General features: G+C 42.2%; 2 protein-coding genes and 2 non-coding genes across 6 annotated transcripts; 3 read left to right on the forward strand and 1 right to left on the reverse strand.

The window, feature by feature from the left end:
* Positions 1–1,119: 1,119 nt before the first annotated feature.
* TSR1 (TSR1 ribosome maturation factor) lies at positions 1,120–11,798 on the forward strand. 2 transcript variants are annotated; one of them, XM_060135020.1, is made up of 15 exons: positions 1,120–1,233; positions 1,421–1,524; positions 1,848–2,067; positions 2,187–2,321; positions 2,694–3,118; positions 3,890–4,049; positions 4,483–4,640; positions 4,899–5,095; positions 5,842–6,004; positions 6,354–6,464; positions 7,207–7,339; positions 8,973–9,089; positions 9,500–9,640; positions 9,745–9,819; positions 9,945–11,798. In XM_060135020.1, exons 1-15 carry the CDS (start codon positions 1,137–1,139, stop codon positions 10,121–10,123), a joined length of 2,415 nt encoding a protein of 804 aa, XP_059991003.1. In that variant the 5' UTR covers positions 1,120–1,136; the 3' UTR covers positions 10,124–11,798. The 2 variants fall into 2 exon arrangements, with proteins under 2 accessions (XP_059991003.1, XP_059991004.1); XM_060135021.1 differs by lacking the exons at positions 9,745–9,819; positions 9,945–11,798 and having other exon boundaries at positions 9,416–9,543.
* Positions 6,606–6,700, forward strand: LOC132512454 (small nucleolar RNA SNORD91 family). Its single transcript, XR_009538181.1, has one exon. It is a non-coding gene; the product is annotated as a small nucleolar RNA SNORD91 family (small nucleolar RNA).
* On the forward strand, positions 7,472–7,566 carry LOC132512453 (small nucleolar RNA SNORD91 family). Its single transcript, XR_009538180.1, has one exon. It is a non-coding gene; the product is annotated as a small nucleolar RNA SNORD91 family (small nucleolar RNA).
* Positions 10,416–23,142, reverse strand: SRR (serine racemase). Of its 2 annotated transcripts, XM_060135022.1 has the most exons (8): positions 20,395–23,136; positions 15,487–15,658; positions 13,935–14,061; positions 13,644–13,747; positions 12,038–12,157; positions 11,830–11,904; positions 11,015–11,224; positions 10,416–10,682 (listed from the first exon to the last, which is right to left on the reverse strand). In XM_060135022.1, exons 1-8 carry the CDS (start codon positions 20,421–20,423, stop codon positions 10,485–10,487), a joined length of 1,035 nt encoding a protein of 344 aa, XP_059991005.1. In that variant the 5' UTR covers positions 20,424–23,136; the 3' UTR covers positions 10,416–10,484. The 2 variants fall into 2 exon arrangements, with proteins under 2 accessions (XP_059991005.1, XP_059991006.1); XM_060135023.1 differs by lacking the exon at positions 10,416–10,682 and having other exon boundaries at positions 11,001–11,118; positions 20,395–23,142.
* Between the last annotated feature and the right edge of the window lie 137 nt (positions 23,143–23,279).

Genomic DNA, 23,279 nt, shown 5'->3' on the forward strand with positions numbered 1-23,279 from the left:
CCGGCCCCTTCCCACAGCCGGGGGCGGGGGTGGTGGTGCGCTCAGCCACTGGAGGGGGGGGTCGGGAGGGGGGGGGCACCGTGCCCGGGCGCGCGCCACGGTGGCCGTTGTCATGGCAACGCGCCCTCTCCAGCCCCGAGGGCGCGAACCTGCATTGTGAGAGCTAGCAGCCCGCCGCGCCCAGTGCCGGGCGGGGAGGCGAGGCGCGCCCGGCACCCCATGGCTGAGGGGTGAGTCGCTCGGGCCGAAGCTGGCCCCCATCCAGCTAGACGTCCCCTGATTCCTACCCGCTCGTCTTCCCGACGGGAAGGGCCGGGGCCCCCACGCCTCGAGTCTGGCCACGGGGAAGCCAGTGTTAGTCCCCTGGCTGGGAAAAAGGCCGCGGAGCGCCATCGTTTCTCCAAACACCCCTGCCAGCCGGGCGCCCTCAGCTGCAAAGCTTTTGGGAAGAGGAGTGGGAGCTTAGCAGCCCCGTCTGCAGAGGTTCGGCTATCCCTAAGGGCGCGAGAGTCACGGTCAGCCGTCCCTCCCCCGAGGGGTCGCCACGTCCCGTCTGGCCCTTCACACACACACGTGGGATGTGGGGTCGCAGCTTGGAGTGACTGGGACCAGCAGGAACTTGTACGGAACCTGTGGAGGTGAGACAAGCGCCTTCTGCACGATTTGCCTTGTAGACTTAAGCAGCCCCACCTGGGCACTGAGGGCGAGAAAAGGTTGCTTAAAGTGACAAAGAACACCTGCTGCTGCAAACTGAGGAGCGGCGTGCACAAAGCTAGGTGAGAGGAGGGGCTTAGCCCTCTATTGCACAAATGGAGACTCTCCCTAAGTGATGCAACCTGATAGCGCAAAAAATAAAAATACAAGGGAGCAAAACAGGTCTCCGAGACTGAAAGTCCAAACCTCGAGTCTACATCCGGCGTTTTAAAGCCCGCAACAGCGGACCACCGCCTGGTAAAAGTTTACGAGCAGGTTTTGTGGAGACTCGGACGCCGTGCCCTCAGAAACGTGTGGAGATAACCCTCGCGGGAGGACACGAGGAGTCTTGTCCCCGGGCGAGGACACGCCCCCAAGGCGGGGACCGGAAGCGCTCGGTTCGGCCCGGAAGTAGTGCCGAATTGGTACACGTGAGCGGCAGCATGGCGGCTCATCGCTCTGGCCCGCTTAAGCAGCAGAATAAACCTCATAAAGGCGGGCGGCATCGGGGTCGGGGATCCGCGCAGCGGGACGGCAAGGGTAAGAAGGTAGGGTTGGAGGAATAAGGGATGTTTAGTCGATATTAACTGCTTTTCTTCATGTCCAGAATGAGCTCCTACCTACTCCGGCTTGGACCCCGCGCAAAGGCTCTGAGGAGAGCAGAGAGGGATCTCTTTTCTTGACCTGCTAGTGCCCTGCGCAAGAGCCTTTTCTGGTCTCCCTACAGGCCGTCTAGCACTGAAAACCCTAAGCAAGAAGGTGAGAAAAGATCTCAGCAAAGTGGACCAGAGGCATCGTGCCAGCCAGCTCCGAAAGCAGAAGAAGGAGGCGGTGAGAGGACGCGGGATTGGGGAATGGTGTGGCTTCACAACTGTTCTAGGCGGGTAATGCCTCGAACTAGAAAATGTGACCCTAGGAAGGGGCCAGGGATGGAGAGTAACCCTAGAGCACGTGTCAGGCGTGCTGGCCCAGACTCATGCTAGAGCATTCTTTGCTTTGTTCCTAGCTCCTGCCCACCTCCTTGGCATACATGACACCTTTTACAAGAGAGATGCTGGTTGGAGGGTCGGGGTGGGCATCTGTACTGGTGGAAATGCAGTACTGAAACAAAGTACTGAAACATTGAGATGTTCTCTGATCCTTTCTTTCCTCAGGTTTTGGCAGAAAAGAGACAGCTCGGCAGCAAGGATGGGCCTCCTCATCAGGTACTGGTGGTTCCCCTGCACAACAGGATTTCCCTGCCAGAGGCCTTTCGACTGCTTCAGGATAGGGACACTGGAACAGTACACTTGAATGAATGGGGAAGCACCCATAGCTTTATGCTGTTATGCCCCCGCTTGAAACATCGGTGGTTTTTTACATCTGCAAGACCAGGTTAGAGCATACAACAATATTTTCTATCACTATGTTTTGCGTATTAGTGGTAATATTTTTTTAGTATAATGTGCTGATGTCAACCACCTCTTCCTACTGACTTTGTCTTCTGTTTCCAGGGGATCTGCACACTGTGTTAGACATGGCTAAAGTGGCTGATACCATCCTGTTCCTCCTTGATCCACTAGAAGGCTGGGATAGCACTGGGGATTACTGCCTTTCCTGCCTCTTTGCTCAGGGCCTTCCCACCTATAGTAAGTGAGTTGGGAGTATTGGAGGCCAAGGAAGGAAGTGAATTAGCATGTATAGTGCACTTACAATTTGCCAGACACTATGTCTGATGCTTGATACTATTGGAGGGTTGTACATGTATGGCCGTAACTCGGTCCATTGTTTACAAGTTACCTACCAAGATGTCTTTTTATTTCTGGACTGCCCATTGCCCAGAGAAAGAAGAAGAATGTGAAGTTTGGTTTTATTGTGAAATTTCTTTAGGGTAGCGGAGTGTTGGGTTTCCCAGTGATCTCTGGACTCACAACTGAACTGTTAGCTTGTTTGTGAGCCACAGGGGGGATTTTCATATAGTGAGGCAACAAGTCATGATACCCTTTCTCTTTTGTTCACAGCATTAGCTGTCCAGGGGGTTTCGGGCCTCCCACTGAAGAAACAAACAGATGTCAGGAAGAAGCTAAGTAAAGCAGTGGAGAAGCGCTTTCCTGATGACAAACTCTTCCTGTTAGACACTCAACAGGAGGCAGGGATGCTGCTCAGGCAGTTGGCTAACCAAAAGCAACGGCATCTTGCCTTTCGAGATCGGCACGCCTACCTATTTGCTCATGCTGTTGACTTTGTGCCTAGTGAAGAGAATAACTTGTTGGGCACCTTGAAGATCTCAGGCTATGTTCGTGGGCAGGCTCTGAATGTAAATAACTTGCTGCATATCGTTGGACATGGTGATTTCCAGATGAAACAGATAGATGCCCCTATGGACCCTTTCCCTTTAAATCCTAGAGTGATCAAATCCCCAAAGGACCCAGGCATGGCAATGGAGGTAAGATTGGTGTTCTTAAAAACGATGTATTGTAGATTCACATGTAAGCTGGCAGAGGATGGGAACTACAGAGAGGGTAGTCTGTCTGCACACTTGGACAACTATCCTAGTCCTTGGAGGTAACGGCTAGTTCGAAAAAAGGCAGTAGTCAACTACAAATAAGTTGCTATATCATATACTTATCCAGTACTTTGTAGATGCCTTGCATAGCAATTGGCTCTGGATTTATAGAGGGCACACAGGTTGTAGTCTCTTTCCTTAGACAACTTAATTAGGTCAGAAAAAAATGGCAAAGACCTGTGAAATAAAGATTGAGAAAGCGTGGCTGAGGTGCACACCTGCAGTGGAAGTTGAGAAAGAAGACTGGCAAGCTTCACAGAAGAGATCAGACTTGAGCCAGGTGTTGAGAAGGATGAACGTGATTTATGAGTTGAAAAGAGATGGAAGAATATCTTAGCAAATAAAGACAACATGAACCTAGGCAAAGTGATGGATCAGAGGGTTTCTTTGAACTCTGAAGATAACAGCTTGATGGGAGTAAGGTATGTAATAAAAAGGTAGGCATGAGACCAGATTATGCAAGGTCTCAAGAGCCAAGCAGAGGTAAAGACTTAGAATGGTAGGAAATAGAACCATTTGAAAAATTCTGGCAAATTTTCACTTTCTATTCTTCTATTTGAGGACTTATTTCTAGATCTTTCTGGTTATTATGTTAGATTTAGTCGATTTTTGGCTAATATTTAATTGACCATCAACTGTTTGGGTTTTCAGATTTGTGCTACAGATGCTGTAGTTGATATGGAGGAAGACCTGAAGGTCCTAATGAAGGCAGACCCTGAGAGACAAGAATCTTTGCAAACAGAGGTTATCCCAGATCCAATGGAGGGGGAACAGACCTGGCCCACGGAGGAGGAGCTGAGTGAAGCAAATGGTTGGTATTGGCAAACTTGAAATTCTGGCCTAGAGTTGTGGGTTTTGTCTAGCTGCTCAGTGAGGACCTTATAAAGGTAGAGTAGGATGAGGAAGTATTTGGAAGTCTTCTCTTACCTCCAAAGGCTATGTGTTTTCACTAAGCAAACACTGGACACAGCTTTACTTCGTTTCTCAAAATTACTTACATTATTGTTTCCCAATGAACAGATAAACAACTTCTGATTTATTATAGGACTTATTTAGCTGTGTTAAGTATTGCTAGTTCAGAGGCAGCTGAATTAAATTGGGAAGTAGTCTGTTCTATTTATAGTGCCTGCCAGAGTTCCTGGTATTGGTAGCAATATGTAATATCTTGCCTATGTGAGAATGCCCAAAGTAATAGGGGAGGGAAGGAGGTATATAATTTACTTAACTCATTTGGGCTTTTACAGACTTATTGAAGGAAACTTCCAAGGTAGTAAAGAAGGTTCCCAAAGGAACATCCAGTTATCAAGCTGAATGGATTTTGGATGAGGATGGCGAAAGTGGTGGGGAAGGAGATGAGTATGATGATATAGAACGTGAGGATTTTATGGAAGAGGAATCTCAGGTAAGGAACTGGGCCCTTGGGCAACTTCTGTGTACAGCCCCAAATGCAAGGCAAGGTGCATTCCTGACCTTAAGTGGTATGTGTGGTCAGTTTCTTAGGAATGACTTTGTTGCCGGGAATGAGACTTTGTTTTATAACTTAGTCTCTATTAGAATTGATACTGGTTTGGACTAGGTATCTAGTAGAATTATTTTAGCTCGATGGCCTTTAAGGTAGAGAGATGAGTTTCCTCTGAAATTGTAATCCTTCGTTCTACAGGATGAGGGTAGTGAAAAGGACGAAGAGGAGGAATGTGAAACTGTGACTATAGGAGAGTCCGTGCATGATGATCTGTATGATGAGAAAGTGGATGAAGAGGCTGAGGGAAAAATGCTGGAGAAATATAAACAAGAAAGACTGGAAGAGATGTTTCCAGATGAAGTAGATACCCCCCGCGACGTGGCTGCTAGAATTCGGTTAGTCAACAAGTCTAAGATCAATCAGTATGTTTTTATTTAAAACTTAACGTGGCTCAGAACTATGTCAGTGTGATGTGAAAGAAGAAAAATACATTGTTCTTGCTCCTGAAGGGCTAATACTATATGGGAAGGTAAGACAGACATACGGGAAACAATGTTCCTATTCTAGACTGTGTAGTACAGACTAATAATGTTACAGTACATTACTGAATGAAATGCTGTGATTAATGCTTCCTTTGGAGCTAAGACTCAAAGTATATAACATTTGGAGATTTGGGGAAGTTTGGGTAGAACAGTGAGAATAAAAGAATGAAGATGTAGATGATCCTGTTTGCTCTAAAGGTTAGTCCAGAGAGTTTATGCTGGATATTAGAGAGAGAAGGCTTTTATCGAGGACCTTGCTAGTCAGGTTAAAGAGACACTCCCTGATATGCACCAGGGAGCCGCTGTAAATACTTTTAAGAAGCTGGGGTTTGGTGCTGAAATACTTGTTTCAGGCTGTTTTGGAGTGTGGTTCTGATTTAAGCTGTTAGGTTATTTTGAGAAATAGTGAATTCTTTTAAGCTAAAGCCTTAGGCATTTTATTTATTTACCTATTTATTTTTCAAAAATTAAAAAAAAAATTGTTCTTGTTTTTTTCTTTTTTTTTCTTCTTTTTAAGCCTTAGCCATTTTAGAAGTGAGTTGAGTGAAACAGTTAAGTAGCACCATATTGATTTATTTAAAATATCCTCTGTATTCTAGATTTCAGAAATACAGAGGCCTCAAGAGCTTCCGGACATCTCCATGGGATCCCAAGGAAAACCTCCCTCAAGATTATGCTCGGATCTTTCAGTTTCAGAACTTTATTAATACTAGGAGACGCATCTTTAAAGAGATTGAAGAAAAAGAGGTTGAAGGAGCTGAGGTATCTGCCTTCCTTTGTGCATCCCTATAATTTGTTTTTGTTTGCCAAGGTGCCTCCTCTACTCCTTCTGTTGGCATGAGTACCTTAATTAGTTTTGTGCTGCCTACAGCTGAATTAGAGGAGCTGCTGAGTCATTGGTAAGAGTGATATTGGGAACAAAGAGGTATCAGAGATATTAGCTGAAAAAGCTTAATCAAGGTAGTTGAGGCATCTGTGAAGGGCCGTCTTGAAGGCTGAGGATTGGCTTTATGGTAGTCTGAGAGACTTTTTAACATATTTGGAGAAATGCTTCATCATTATTGAGACCTTAAGGGTAATTGCATGATTGTTTTCTGCTTTCTTCTGGCAGGTTGGCTGGTATGTCACACTTCATGTCTCTGAAGTCCCTGTCTTAGTGGTTGAGCACTTCGAGCGAGGTGCACCCTTGATTGCATTTTCTTTACTACCTCATGAACAGAAGGTGAGTTAGCGTCTTGTGGGAAATGGGAGTTATGACACTTTCCAACCAGTTTTGTCTGGCAGTCTGAAGCTTTATGTGACTGACATTTTGCTCATTGGGACGCAAAAGTCTGCCTTTGTGATTAGAAGTCAGAGAGGAGGACAGAGAAGTCGATGATGGTTTTACCCAACATGTCTGAACCTGTCTGATACATCTCAGTGACGTGATCTCTGTGTGGTTCTGAGACTTCTCTGAGAGAAGTACGTTTGTCAGGTCACACTTTAACAAAGGGTTGGCATCCATGAAAATAAACAGGGTTCCTGACAAGGTATAGATCTTTTTTCTCTTGATGGCCAGCAGTCATGTAGGTTGTGGTATATGTGAGAGCTCTGGCCTTTTGGTCACTGTGAGTAAGGGCTGAGGCAAGAAGGGTCTTGAATGAGTGTGGTTTAGAGGTGTGTGGTGAGTGAGTGACTTGTAGGCACTGATTTTGTGGCAGATGTTGAGCTCTTGCACGTTAGACATGGGAAGGTCACCTAGTGTAGCAGGGACATGAGAGCTCTGAATACCAGCATATTTTCGATTTGAATGCCAGTTGTTGGTGAAGGTAAAAGGTGAATTTGTGTCTCTTCATCTACACTCCACCATAAATTAGTACTGTCAGTTCTTAGAGTGAATCTAATCTGCTGGTTTGGTTTGCCTTCTTGCGGGTTAGGCTGTTCTATTCCTGATATGAAGTTCTGTTCTCCTATTTGGTCCCCAGATGTCAGTACTTAATATGGTGGTGAGCCGGCACGCTGGCAGCACTGAACCTGTGAAAGCTAAAGAGGAGCTGATCTTCCACTGTGGATTCAGGCGCTTCCGAGCCTCACCTTTATTCTCTCAGCACACTGCAGGTAAGCAGTAGGGAAGCTTCTGGGTTCTTGTCCATCTTGCTGTCTTTTAGGGGACTGAGATTTGGGGAGAGATGCAGAATACACCATTTCAAACTCTCAGTCTCTGGGTTAGAGGTATTTTCAGTACTCTGGTTTAGGAGCCAATGATGTTTCCATTCAAAGTGTCTGAACCTGTCTGAAGCATCCCAGTGATGCAACCTCTGTGTGGTGCTGAGGCTTCTCTGCCATGAGTATTTGCTGCAGAGGAGGTTTTGGATAGGAGTTGGCTGCTTCCTAGAGATGATGTGTCATGGAACCCTTGGCATCCGTTGTGCCAGTGGCCGTGTGGGTGAAGCCTAGGGGTGCCCTCAGTTGGATAAAGCAGAGTGTGTGGCTTCTGAGATGTTGAGACTGCATGAGAATTTAGAGAGTGGTGACCAGGAATACTTTTATGACAAAAAATGATTGTGCTCTTACGTACTAGTGGGAAGATGTTTGCATTAACTTGGGGGCTTCTGAACATTACCTACACTCTCAGCTCTCAGCAATGACCGGAGGAAGGGGATAAAGGCAGCATTGATGGATGCTCTGGATAATTCTTTTCTCACCAGCCATGCTGTCTAAATGAAGGAGTGATTTCTCTTTCCCTTAAAATATTTTGTTTCCCTATAACATTCAGTATTAAAAAGGGTTAATACTGTATTAAAAAGGGTTTCTGTTGAAGGTAAAGACAAGATCTAGATAGTCCCCAAGAAGAGATTAGTAAAGTTTGGCCCTTGGCCAAATCTGTCCCACTGCTTGTTTTGTTAAGTAAAGTTTTGTTGGAACACAGTTGTGCTTTCTTTTTTTTTTTTTAGGGAATTCCTTTATTTTTATTTTTTATTTATTTATTTTTGGCTGTGTTGGGTCTTCGTTTCTGTGCAAGGGCTTTCTCTAGTTGCGGCAAGCGGGGGCCACTCTTCATCGCGGTGCGCGGGCCTCTCACTGTCGCGGTCTCTCCCGTTGCGGAGCACAGGCTCCGGACGCGCAGGCTCAGCGGCCATGGCTCACGGGCCCAGCCGGTCCACGGCATGTGGGATCTTTCCGGGCCGGGGCACGAACCCGTGTCCCCTGCATCGGCAGGCGGACTCCCAACCACTGCGCCACCAGAGAAGCCCCAGTTGTGCTTTCTTGTTTAATTTTTAAAAAATGTCTGTGGCTGTTTTTGTGCTACAGGGAGAGTTGAGTAGTTGGAACAGAGACTATATGGCCACAAAGCCTAAAATATTTACTATCTGCCCATTTACAGAAAATGTTTGCCAATCCTTGCTCAAGACTAAGAGCTGTTGAATTAGTGAAGTGTTTTTCTGTAAAGCACTGGCTCTCAAATGAGGTGGGGGTGATGTGTATCAGAATCACCTGGAGAACTTTCTCCAACTCCAAAATATAGTTTAAGCTCCAAGATTCTGCCTCCAGTTGAAAAATCACTGATAGGATTGGGTTGTATCTTTCAGTTGTATTGAGGCCAGAAAATGTTTGGAGAATTAGTGGGATAAAGAAACACTAGTTGCCTTAGGTTTAAGAGTTGCAGTGATACCGCTTTTCACAGGCCTCTGGATTACCTATTGTTTCTCAAAATATTTTTTGGTTTTTATTTTTTTAACCTTTATGGCAGCGGATAAACATAAATTTCAGAGATTCCTGACTGCTGACTCGGCTCTGGTGGTGACAGTATATGCCCCTATCACTTTTCCTCCTGCATCTGTGCTGCTTTTCAAACAGAACAGCAATGGTAAGTTGAGTTCACAGAGGTGAATAGGCCTGTGGGTTCTTAGTAAGATTAACTGCTTTCTGTATTTAAATTGGGGGGCCAAATGGCACAAAAAAGGTAATGATGATTTTCAAAATATCCCAATCTCAGCCTCATATTGGGTCTGAAGCAAGGATGACAAATGGGGTTTTATCTTGCTTGCAAACCATAGCTAATTGGTAGAGGCTGCTCAGAGGGCTGTGTTTAGGGTAGGTTCTGAGGACAGGCTCAGCAGGAATATCACTTAGTGATCTTTGCCATGAACCTAGGAGGGGCAGCATAGTACACCCCTATTTTGTTTCCCTAAGATCTCGCATAGGTCTTTAAATGGACTGGACAATAAATGAAGGCTTTGACCTATGGACTCCTGCTGCCCTGCTTTTGCCCCTTAGGAATGCACAGCCTCATTGCCACAGGCTATCTATTGTCAGTGGATCCAGACAGAATGGTCATCAAGAGAGTTGTTCTGAGTGGTCATCCTTTCAAAATTTTTACTAAGATGGCAGTGGTGCGTTACATGTTCTTCAACAGAGGTAGGTGCGACAGATGGGATCCAATTGCCTTTGTGGGATGAAGGTTGGATTTATATATTATGGATAAATGTTTCATCTTGGTCTTCTGTGTGTTTGATTCTAAGAGGATGTGCTGTGGTTTAAACCGGTGGAACTGAGAACAAAGTGGGGCCGTAGGGGACACATCAAGGAGCCTTTAGGTGAGAGAATGTGGGATTTGGGATCTTGTCTAGATTTCCCCAGTGCTACTAAATGACTATTGGGTTAGACCACTGCTTTGAAATTTCCTATTGAATTTGACCAACTCGTGCTGTTTTCTTTGTAGGTACTCATGGCCACATGAAGTGCAGTTTTGATGGGAAGCTAAAATCTCAGGACACAGTACTGATGAACCTCTATAAAAGAGTTTTCCCCAAATGGACTTATGATCCATATGTACCAGAACCAGTACCTTGGGTGAAAAGTGAGATTTCTTCAACAGTGCCTGAAATGGACATGGAATAATGGATTCAGTGGGATTCTGTCTCATTGCTACTAGTTAGCACTCTAGGGTTGGGAGCCTGTAGGTTGTGATTGGGCAGTTTATGTTTTCTACTTAAGCCTACTTAAGGTCTGCTGCTCCTTTTAGCAGAAGACTTTTCTTGGCCTTGACAAGGTATCTCAGTTAAGTATGGGTGTTTTTCTACTGCAACTTAGTCCAAAAAACTATTAAAACTTACTGAAATATACATTCTCCATTAGGATTTTGAAAGCTCTTTAAGAGGGGAAGATAGGAAGTTGACAATGACCAGGAGACAAAATTTCCAAGTGTCTAGACACTGAATCCCTTTTCTTCCTTTTGCACATATTAAACAGAAACAGATTTCTAAAGAGCTGGCTTTTCAGCCTGCTTCACCCAAGTTAGGGAAGTTAAGTCTACATTTCCACCACTGAGCACAATACAAATGTTCTTTACTTCTGCGGAAACTGTTTGAAAATGCTGAGACAGCACAGCGGCCACTCCAACACCAGCTGTAGGTTCAATAAGCAATTTCATCCTCTCCCACACCAGCTGGGTTGCATACTGTTGGTATAGAAAGGAGTAAGAATTAGTGAAATGGGAAAAGGGGAAAGAGCCTAGTTGGTTGGCCTTTATAATTAAAGGCCAGATGGGGATATAATATGCCTCGTCTGAATTTTCCTATTGCTATATGTTTGTGCTTGCCAATGAAGGGCAGGGCTTTTTTCATTCCAACTCTGCTTCTATGGTCTTAATACATCTAGGGCACCCACCTATGTGTCATGAAATCACCTAGTTGAGTCCCTAGTGGGTGAGTTGCTACTTACAACAGGAGGGTTTTTTGCCTAAGAAGTTGCTCCATTCTTTTGTTATCTCCTTTCCTCTTGGGGCCTCACCTTAATTTCATCCTCTGTGACAGTGAAGACGTCATCCACGAGGTCCCTTATAATAGGCCAGGTGTTTAAGCCAATGCTGGATCTGACACCATCTGCTATGGTTTCTGGAGGATAGGGATTGGGGGTCAGTTCCCCTTTCAGTTTGGACTGGTAGCAGTCATTTGCATTCAAGGGTTCAGCAGCATATACCTTGACACTAGGTCTCAGAGCCTAGGAAGAGGAATATTAGATAGCTTACAACTAGCCACAGCATTTTGCCTGCATGCTTGCAGTAAAATGATTGGTACAGTTAACATATTTCTGCCCAAGAGGCTTTCTTTTAATCGATGTAATGGAAATAGGGCCTTTAAGCACTTGAAATTGTTTTCCACTCTGGCCTCGGTGGCCTAGATCACAGCTGGTTCTGCTGGTAACTTGGGAAAAGAGTAGCCACTGACTTGGATAGTAGGTTGGTGAGATGGAACTCAGAGGACTGTGAGGGTGCCACTCATTGTAATGGCTTTTGTGCTGTAAAGTTTTCATTAAGAAAAGGGTAGTGAGGGACTTCCCTGGCAGTGCAGTGGTTAAGACTCCGCGTTTCCACTTCAGGGGGCACAGGTTCAGTCACTGGGAACTAGGATTCCGCATGCCGCGCAGCCAAAAAAAAGAAAAAAGGGTAGTGGTGAAGAGAAGGGCCTTCTATCTCAAGTGCCAAGGGATGATGAGAAGGAATGGCAATTTGGGGGAATGTTGAGCAAGTATTCACAATGTACTATGATGTAAAATAAACTCTTCTATGCTTGAAGTAGGGAGTCCTTCAGAAGCTGTTTTCTTACCTTAACTGTAATTGCGATTCCAGCAACCATTCCTCCTCCTCCTACAGGTACCACCAGTGCATCTACCAAGGGAACCTTTAATGAAAAGAATATAAAGTATAAATAGGTCTATTAATAACCAGTTTTATATGTACATATAAAATAATTGGTTCTACGGCCAAACAGCATTACCAGTAAGTGGCTAAACAAGAACTAACTAAGCTTTTACCTGGTTTAGGACTTCCATGGCAATTGTCCCTTGCCCAGCTATCACTGCAGGCTCCTGGTTGGGATGTACCATGATGCCTTCTGTTTCTTCCACAATTCTTTTTGTAACATTTTCTCTGGACTGAAAGAGTACATTAATTTAGCTTACTTTATTTGTATTTAATAGAGTTCCCAACAAGTTAGATTCAGTCATTTAACACTTTATTTGCCATCTACTTTTTTCAGAATTTGTTTTGGCACTGGGGATATGACCGAACAAAACAGTCCCTGCACTCAGTGGAGTTATGTTCTAATATGGTGAGGAGGGGTGGGATATAAGTAAATATATGGTATGTCTAAATGCTTTAGAGAAAAATGAATTTATTTTATATAGGGTGCTCGGGAAGGGCCACTGGTAAAGTGACATTTTAATAGATTTGAACAAGTCCTGTGTACCTCCAGAACATTCCAAGGAAAGAGTAACAGCAAGTACAAAGACTACAGAGAGGAGTACTTGGCTTTCTGAGAAACTAAGTGTGGTTTGTGTGGAGTGTTTGGAGGAGAGTAATAGTGGGAGATGAAGTCAGAAAAATAGAAATGGGCCAGTTCATCTGGGCCATAGATGATTGCAAGAACTTTGGTTTCCACTGTGTATGAGATGGGGAACCACTGGAGGATTTTAGGCTGACAGACACATTCTGACTTACCAAATGGATAGCTCTGGTTGCTCTTTTGGAAACAAGGCTCGTGGGGCAAGGGTGGAAGCAGAGGACCAATTAGGAGGCTACTGAATCTAGGTGAGGACTGACATTGGTTTGAATCAGGGTGGTGAAGGTAGAGGCTGTTAGAAGTAGTTGGGTTGGGCTCTTCTGGTGGCGCAGTGGTTAAGAATCCACCTGCCAATGCAGGGGACACGGGTTCGAGCCCTGGTCCGGGAAGATCCCACATGCTGCAGAGCAACTAAGCCAGTGCACCACAACTACTGAGCCTGCTCTCTGGAGCCTGTGAGCCACAACTACTGAAGCCCACGCGCCTAGAGCCCGCGCTCCGCAACAAGAGAAGCCACCGCAATGAGAAGCCCGCGCACCGCAACAAAGAGTAGCCCCCACTCACTGCAACTAGAGAGAGCCAGCGCGCAGCAACAAAGACCCGACTCAGCCAAAAATAAATTAATTTAAAAAAAAAAGTTGGATTATGGAAATATTTTGAAAGGACTAAGATTTGGATGTGGGGTATCAGAGTTATCAAAGATAACTCCATGTTTTGAGGATAATGAAGGATTAAAGTTGCCATTTACTAAGATGGGGAAGACTGGAAGTGGAACAGTATTAAGATGAGGAGTTTGGTTTTAGACAGTAAGGTTGAGAGGCCTATTAAGGCACCCAAGTGGGAATGTACAAGTCTGGTTAAGAGCAAAGTTCAGGGCTGGAGTTAGAGTGTAGGTGATATTTTAAACTATGAGACTAATGAGATCATCTGAGTGAGTGTAGGTAGAGAAAAGGTCGTGCGTGCCAACACTTAGAGAAACAACAAAGGAGACAGAAGCTGCAGCCAGTAAGGTAGGAAGAGAAGTTTCACTTTACTATGAAAGCTGTTAAGGTGGTACTGAACATTGCTCTCTTCCTTACCTCGTCGCTTTGTTCACTGTATACTATAGAGGCTCCATAGCCTTGTATCGCCAATTTTTTACAGTTGGGAGCTGTTTTGGGCACTACAATATAAGCAGGAATCCCTGGGAGGGAGAAGCATGTTTAGTTAGTACAAATCAGAATTTAGGATAGAAATTTATGTTCAGTTTGCTTGTAATCAGGGACTTGGAAATTTATTCCCTCAGCTATCACCAACCTCACTGAAAGTTAAGGCTGCTTTTCCAGTCCTCTGATGAGCCTACCCAGTACCCTGGGAAATTAATCAAGTACCTTGCAATTTGGCAGCATAGGAGAGAGCCTGGCCATGGTTTCCACTGCTGTGAGTAACAACAGCTTTGGGCTTCTCTTCTGAAGTGGCAGAAATCAAGCCTCTGATTGCATTAAGGGCACCACGAATCTGGAAAAGAGGAATGGTGAATTAATATATTTGATTAAAAATTCTTTTCAAAAAACCAAGGAGCTTTTTTACATTTTTCTCTTCCAATACTGCACATCCACTCCATGACTAAATCTTACTGAGTCTATCTCCTAAATATCTCATGTTCATCTTGGCCACTACCTTGGTGAGGCCTCATTTCTCAACTTGGTATCACCAAATCTCAGCTGATCCTGCCTCAAGGATTATTCTCATCTAATAGTTCCACTAGATTAGGAAAGTGAGCTTTTAAAAAACAAACGTTACCTTTTTCATTGATTGCCTATTTTTGTAAGAAAAGTACAAATCCCTTACAAGCTGCAGCCTTTCTAAACATATCTACCCGTTGTAGCCATCCTAAATTGCCTCTAGTTTCCATCCTACCAGGTTAGCTCACAACTCTGTACCTCTTGGCATGCCTCTACCTGTAGTTCTTTTCCCCCACTCCCTGATCTGGCTAAAAGTACTCATCCTATAAAACTTGGATCAAACAACACCTGGTTCAACCTCCTTGTTCTCCCAGGCAAAATTAGGTACTTCATTCGTTTCCATGGCCCTTGTTTGTAACTCTTTTAAGACATCTGTCATCAACCTATTTTGTCTTCCCCTGCAAGTATGGATATGGGGCAAGGCCTAGTGTACATATACCTAGTATATTTGGTGAAAATAAGTGCTTGATGCGTGATGAATGAAAAATAAACCATGGCAGAAGCAAAGGGCAAAAGAGAATGGAGAAGTTTTTGTTTGTTTAAAATAAAAGTTCTCAGTTAATGGGTATGGAAAAAGGTAAATTCCTGAAATCCTAAAGCTACCACTTAATGGGTACTAACAATACCTGTTAGGCACAGTGCAAAATGCAGCTTTTCAGATTTTTACCTGAATGGATCTTAAAGTTCAACTAATGGTCAGAGAATTCAGGTAACAAATCAGCACAGAAATCTATCTGTATGCATAGGAGAGGCACTGACGTATTTTGTAGAAAAAGTTCCTGTTATATGAGGGTTGAGCTAGGGTTAGATCGTTTATATTCATAATAAGGTATAAACAAATAGTAAGTTGACAAAGTGAATGCTTAAACTTGGCTATATACAGGGTGATCACACATGTCCAGGTTGATGACTGTGATCTCGGCTTAATCATTAGAAGTTCCCCCTTTTCATTCTCAAACATGTCCTAGTCTGGATAGTAAATTATATGTGATCACCTTAATTATACGGAATTTTGAGATTGTGTAAAAGTGGCTCTTGTCAACGCCATGATGCTAAGTAAACAGGACTTGAGCAAAGGAAAATTTCTACAATTTCTTTAGCTGTAAAAAGATATTAATTGTACCGACCTCACTGGGTGGTCAAGAGAATCAAAGTGGCTTGAAAAGAAACATGATACACTATCAAAAGAGATTGTTACCTTAAAAGATCCAGTTTTCTGGAAGAGTTCACATTTGAAGAAAAGATTGCGCCCTGTTACTTGATTCAAAATGGAGCTTGTTAGCACTGGTGTGAGGTGGATAAAATCTCGAATGTTGATATGTGCTTTCTCAACATCAGCAAAGGAGATGCAGTACTGATCACACATGGTTCTGAAACCCAGGAATAAGAGGGGTCAAAGCAAGCCTAGACGATGTATTTAAAGTAGATTTTGCAAATGCATAACACAGACCCATGGAATGTACACCACCAAGAGTGAACCATAATGTAAACTATGGACTTTTGTGCTAATGGCATGTCAATGTAGGTTCAGCTGTAACAAATATACCACTCTGGTGGGGGATGCTGATAATGGGGGAGGCTATACATGTGTGGGGGCCGGGAGTATATGGCAAATTTCTGTTCCCATCAATTTTGCTGTGAACCTTAAACTAAAGCAAACAAACAAAAAACCCCAAAAACAACCAAACAAAAATCTTAAGAAAATAAAAAAAGAAAATGCATAACATAGGAAAATAGACTCAGGGTCTGTGGTGTTAATGTGGGGACTGTCTCCATTACTGGGGTCCAGAATCTCTGCATAAGGGAACTTCTCTTGAAGCTGAGTTTCTTGGTGTATAGGTTTGCTTTGTTGAAACCTCACAGGAGATAACTGGTGATGATTATTGAAGGCTTAAAGCTCAGCCCTCGCCCCTACCATCCATCTCTTGGCACTGCCACTGGTCTCTACATTTTCATGATTGTGAAGCTTGAATAAACTGGGTTCAAAATCTGCTACAAATTTTATTTAAAAAAAATATTTCACAATTTACCAAGGGGAAAAATTGCCTACAATCCTACCATCTTAATAAATTATGTTCACTATGTTTCCTTCTGTTTTTTCAATATACATATATGACAGTTAAAATCAAAGCATAAATAACATTTTTACTCCTTTTCCATTTGGCTCATTCCTCAAAGTTTTCATAATTATAATTTTCAGTAACTGTATTATGCTTCCACTTTTTACTATTTTTACTGTAGTGTTTAAACATGAAGTTTCTCTTTATTTTTCCTTATTAACAAAGGTAATGTATGTTCAATAGAAAAACAATTTAATCTGCTTTCCTCTCCAAAGACAATTGCTACCGAAGCTCTGTTGTCTCTCTTTCCAGACCCACATACATATGCAGACAAAACTTTTTTGACAGGTTTGTTAACTTGCTTTTTTCAGACAATATATCTATGAATCTTTGCTTATCAGTAGATATATTTATGTGACTTTTTATTTTTATTTTATTTGATGTGGAACATTTTTTAAAGTCTTTTTGAATTTGTTATAATATTGCTTCTGCTTTTTATGTTTTGTTTTTTTTTGGCCACGAGGCATGTGGTATCTTAGCTCCCCGACCAGGGATTGAACCCGCATCCCCAGCATGGGAAGGCGAAGTCTTAACCATTGGACTGCCAGGGAAATCACTATGTGATTTCTAGTGAAATGACTTACTAGTACTTCTTTTTACAAAAATACCGTAGTTTTAGATAACTCTGTTGTTGAACATTTAGATTTCCTTTTTTTTTTTTTTTTGGCTATGATAAATAATGATGTAATGAACAGCCTTGTTGCAAGATCTCTGTTTATCTCTATACATGCTTTGAGTAGATTCCACCAGTGGTATTTTACATTAAAAGGCATACATACTTCTAAGGCTTTTGATACCACTGCCAAACTGATCTCCAGAAGAGTTATAGATCATATCAATTTATACTCCAACAGCACTTTCTAAGGAATGACTATTTTCCTCCACCCTTACTGTATTTTTATCTGTCAATTTAATGAAGTATTTCTGCTGTACAGCAAAGCGATTCAGTTATACATATACATACCTTCTTTTTCATATTCTTTTCCATTATGGTTTATCACAGGATATTTAGCATAGTTCTCTGTGCTTTAGGACCTTGTTGTTTATCCATTCTTTTTGTTATATATATAAATTTATTTATGGCTGCGTTGGATCTTCGTTGCTGCACTCAGGCTTTCTCCAGTTGGCGGCGAGCAGGGGCTACCCTTCGTTGCGGTGCCTGAGCTTCTCATTGCTGTGGCTTCTCTTTTTTTTTTTGTTTTTTTTTGTGGCGGTACGCGGGCCTCTCACTGTTGCGGCCTCTCCCGTTGCAGAGCACAGGCTCCGGACGCGCAGGCTCAGCGGCCATGGCTCACGGGCCCAGCCGCTCCGCGGCATGTGGGATCTTCCCAGGCCGGGGCACGAACCCGTGTCCCCTGCATTGGCAGGTGGACTCTCAACCACTGAGCCACCAGGGAAGCCCCAAGATAAGGCATTTTTAAAATTAGATTTTTAAACTGCTTACTGATGATATGAAAGCTAATAATTTTTGTATATTTATCATGTAATAGGATACTTTACCAGATTATCTTGTTAGATCTAATAGTTTTACAGTTTATTCTCTAAACAATCATGCTATCTGCAAATAAAGATAATTTGTCTTTACCTTAAAAATGTACCTCTCGTAACTTTTTCAATGACTTCATAGTTACTGGTTTATATGGATTTGCCATCTCCTCCTGAATTAATTTCAGTAATTTTTTTGTAAAATCACTTAATTTAAAATTTATTAGTATAAAGCTGTACATATTAATATTTCTAAGTATTTTTCATATCTGTGGTATTCATTCATTCAACAAATTTGAGCACCTTCTGTGTCAGATACTGTTTGATCTGGGGATATAGTACTAGAGAAGTAGACTTGTTCCTCCTCTCAAAGATTACAGTGTATTGGAGAGGTGTCTAACAAATAATCCAATTAAATATGTATTTACAAACAATGATATGTTAACTTAGGGAAGTGTATTATGATAGGATACTATAGTGGGAGGCCTTATTTAGATCAGTGAAGGAGGTCAATGAAGACCCTCTATGTAGAACTGAATTTTTATTATTTTGTGAATAATTAGTATTTTTTTCTTGAGAAGTAAAATTAAATTATGACCTAAAAGATGAATGGGCAGAGTAGTGGGGAAAGTGTTTCAGGTAGAGGGAATATTATGTGAAGGCTTTAAGGAGGGAAAGAGATTGGCATTTTCCAGGAATTAAAAGGTCAATGTATCTGAAAATGTGATCAATGGGAAATGTGACAAGAGGTAAGGAGAGTGAAGTTGGCAGAGTCTAGATCATAAGGGACCATGACTCATGGAATTTTTTTTTGGCCGCACCTCACAGCATGCAGAACTTCCCAGACCAGGGATTGAACCCATGCCCCCGGCAGTGGAAGCGTGGAATCTTAACCAATGGACCACCAGGGAAGTCCATGGATTTTTTTTTTAAGAGCAATAAAATGCCATTGGACTTGTTACCAGGGGAGGGGGTGGGGAGGGATAAATTGGGAGATTGGGACTGACATATACACACCACTATATATAAAATAGATAACTAATAAGGACCTACTGTATAGCAGAGAATGCTACTCAATACTCTGTAATGACCTATATGGGAAAGAATCTAAAAAAGAGTTCACTTTGCTGTACAGTGGAAACTAACACAACATTGTAAATCAACTATACTCCAATAAAAGTTTTTTTAAAAATGCCATTGGAGAATTCTGAGCAGGTGACATGTTAGAATCCATATTTACAGAAAATCACTTGCTACATTGCAATGAATGAAAAGGAAAGAGAGAAGAGTGGAATCAAGGTATCCAGTTATGAAGTATTACAGTTGTCCACACGAAAAACAACAGGGGGGCTTGGATGGTGAAAGTGGAGGTAGAAAAAAATAATCATTCAAGATACATTTTGGAAAAACAAACCCATCAAAAAATGGGCGAAGGACTTGAATAGACATTTCTCCAAAAAAAGATATACAAAGGGCCAACAAGCACATGAAAAGATGCTCAACATCTCTAATCATTAGAGAAATGCAAATCAAAACCACAGTGAGATACCACCTTATGCCTATTAGGATGGCTACTATCTTAAAAAACCCCAAACTAGGAAAATAACAGGTGTTGGCAGGATGTAGAAAAACTGAAGTCCTTGTGCACTGTTGGTAGAAATGTAAAATGGTGCAGTTGCTGTGGAAAACAGTGTGGTAGTTCCTCAAAAAATTAAACAGTATTACCATATGATCCAGCAATTCCACTTCTGGTTATATACCCAAAAGAATTCAATGAAGGTCTCAAAGACATATTTGTACACCTATGTTCATAGCAGCATTATTTGCAATAGCCAAAAGGTGGAAGCAATCCACGTATCCAGCGACAGATAAATGGATAAACAAAATGGGATATATACATACAATGAAATATTATTTAGCCTCAAAAAAGGAAATTCTGACATGTGCTATAACATGGATGAATCCTGGGGATATTACGCCAATTGAAATAAGCCAGTCACAAAAAGACGAATACCGTATGGTTACACTTATGTGAGGTACCTAGAGTAGTCAAATCCATAGAAAGTAGAACGGTGACTGTAAGAGGCTGTGGGGAGGAGGGGGCAATGGGAAGCTGTTGTTCAATGGGTACAGTTTCAGTTTTGCAAGATGAAAAGAGTTCTGGAGATTGGTTGTACAACAATGTGAATGTACTTAACACTACTGAACTGTACACTTAAAAATGATCATGATGGTATATTTCATGTTACGTGTATTTTACCACAATTAAAAAACACACACGCACATACATTTTGGAGATTATAATTAGTTAGACCTCTTGGTTACGAGTGATAGAACCCCAATTTTAACTGGCTTAGGCACAAGAGGGAGGTGATGAGAATTTACTGGCTCATGGAATCCAAGGAAGAGTTGAACCATGGGAAGGGCAGGAACATGGCACATCAGAAACAACTGGAACTAGGGACTTTGAGATTTTCCAGGACTTTCTCATTGTTTCTCACCTCTGCTGCTTTCTGCATGTCGGCTTCATTCTTTTCACTGCAGACCAGCTGGTTCCGCATGGCAGGACACATGGCTGCTGACAGCTCCTGTGTTTTACATTTTACGGCTTCCAAACTGGAGAGGGATTTTCTTTTTTTCTTAGTTTCAGTTAAAAAAAATTCTGGGTAGGGACTCTGATTGGCCCATCTAGGCCCAGGACCAGTGGCCAAGGGTGTGAGGTCATTTAAGACAATACTATGCAATAGAAGTATTTACAGAAACATGAAACAATGATTTCTATAACACAATATCAAATATGTACATTTAAAACACATACATATATAAAACAATACTATATATTATTCAAAGATACATGTATATCCAAGGACATATATCAAACACATTAGAGTGGCTACTGAATGAAGAGGGAAGGAACATGACTGGGAATTGGAATGAAGGAAAAAAAGATAAAATGAGAAAGGCCTTGTTGATGATAATGTGAACTGAACAGCAGGACTGCCTCAAATCTCTGCACCTGAGGGAAAAATAGGAGCAAATGAAGGGAGTAAAAGAGGAAAGAAAGGAAAAAAGGAAATAGAAAAAGGAAAAGAGAAAGTACTTCTGAGTGAGAGTAAGGGACAGTTTTCAAGAGAAAAGGAAGGTGAAAATGTTGAGGTGATGAACTCCATATGTCACCACTACAGATATAGAAGAGACATATCCTGATATTGGATTGAATGTGGGGACTGAGGGAGACGGAGGTGTCAAGGATAACTCTTGGGTTTTGACTTCGATGGTGGTATAATTTACTGAGATATAAGGCTGGCAAAGAAACAAATATTTTAGGGGAAAATCAGAGATTTGATGAGCTAAGTTTGCATTACCTATGAAGCATTTGGTAGGATATCTTGAATTTTCAAAATTTTTTGCCAGAAATGTGTCTATTTTAATGTCTATTTCTGAAGAATGAGTGCTTCAATTTATCAAGTGCTGTTCTTTTTCCTTTATTTCTGATTTTATCTTTATTTCTTCCTTCTATTTTTATTTTCTTTTTCTACCCTTATTGAATATGTAGCTTATTAATTTTCATTCTTTTTACTTATTTATTTATTTGTGCACGCTGTGCAGCTTGTGGGATCTTAGTTCCCCAACCAGGGATCGAACCCGGGCCCTTGGCAGTGAGAGCTTGCAGTCCTAACCACTGGACAGCCAGGGAATTCCCAAGATAACCATTTTAAAAAGTTCGGTATGTATTCTTCCACATCTTTTTTGATGTATTTATATAGAAATTTACATATGCAATAAATGGTTTTGCTGCACTCAGACAGAACCATACTCTATATCTTGTTCTGCAATTGGCTTAAAAAATTAACAATGTATCTTGACTATATCAGCACATATTTTAATTCTTTAAACTCAGCTTTCATTGTGATACAGGTCTAAATATGGTTGTCTTTTCACTTATTTCTACCTGGCATTACATGAACCTTTTAAATCTGAGGGTTGAATTTAAGTCTTAAATCCAAATTTTCCATCAACTGAGTAAATTTTCTTCTATTATATATTCGATTATTGCTCCTCCTCAGTCAGTTCTGTTATCACCTTCTGGACTCATATTTGATTATTAGTTTTCTGGATCCATTCTCCATATCTCGTACCTTTACCTCTCAATAGTTTCTATTATATTTTCCCTCTGAGTTCTCATAAAATTTTTTGAGCTGGTTTAACTTTTGCCATATCTCATCTGCAGCTCACTGATACTGCTGTATTAATTTGGCAATGGTGTTTTTCCTAAGAAAGTTTTCTTCAGATTATTTTTCCATTAAAAAAAAAACTGTTGCAATGTCCTCATCAATTTCACTATGAAAACAAATTAGTTTTAAACATTTTTTTCTTATTTCTTTCATATCTGTTTTAAAGATTGCCATTTGCTCTGACCACTCCAATCACTCCCCTTCTTTTGCTATCTACTGACTTTCTCCATCTGTTGAGAACTTCGTGGAGGCGAAGCGTCTGCCATCTAATAGGAATTGAATGAGTTGTCAGAGATTGTTTAAATCTTTTAAGCCCAGTCTAAGGAATAATCGGTAACTTTGATGGTGTAGAGGTCCAATAGGTTGTGTGGGACTGGGAAGGAACTCAAGAGATGGAGGGAAGCAACCTTGCAAGGAGGGAGTTCCATCACAGTTCTGAACACGGGGCTCATGAACAAACAGGTAAAGTACCAGTCTTCAGATCCAGTTACATTTTAAAGATGAAAAAAAAAAAAAAATCAACCTGAGATCCAGCAAAGTCAAGTAATTTTCCCCAGAATCCACAGTGATACAGAAATTCCCAAATAGACTCATAACACCTCCTGACTTATTTCCACACAAACCCTTCCCTCAGCAAGAGCCATCTATACTGTATTTAAAAAAAAAAAGCCACGAAGTTTGGGATGTAGATTGCCATAAAGGAAAAGACTTTTGAGTCTCTGGTAATTATCGATTGTGTCACCCTGGGCAATTTGCTACGGTTCTCTGGGATTCAGTTTCCTCATTTAAAAAAAAAAAGAAAGAAAGAAAGAAATAAAAGGGGCATAATGCTAACTATCCTACAAGATCTTGAAGGTCGCAAAGCAAAAAGCCTGGGGCAGTAGTCCGGGCCTGTGGCGGGAGACCCTGGCCTAAGATGACTGGAAAGGGCCGGACGGTGGAGGCCCCCGTCAACCCGAGCCCCAGGCTGGTACCGGTGTCCTCGAAGGCCACTACGGCAGCAAGAGCAGCCACCGCAGCGAACGCCCACCTTGCCTGGCCTGGCTCGGCCGGGCCAGACCTCACCTCACCTCCCAGGCGCCGCGCCTCCAACTCCAGCCTCAGCGCACCTTCCCGGCCACACCTCTGCGCACGCGCAGTGCCCGCCTGCC

This window comes from Lagenorhynchus albirostris, chromosome 20 (genome assembly GCF_949774975.1).
Source record: "Lagenorhynchus albirostris chromosome 20, mLagAlb1.1, whole genome shotgun sequence".
NCBI classification, from domain to species: Eukaryota; Metazoa; Chordata; class Mammalia; order Artiodactyla; family Delphinidae; genus Lagenorhynchus; species Lagenorhynchus albirostris.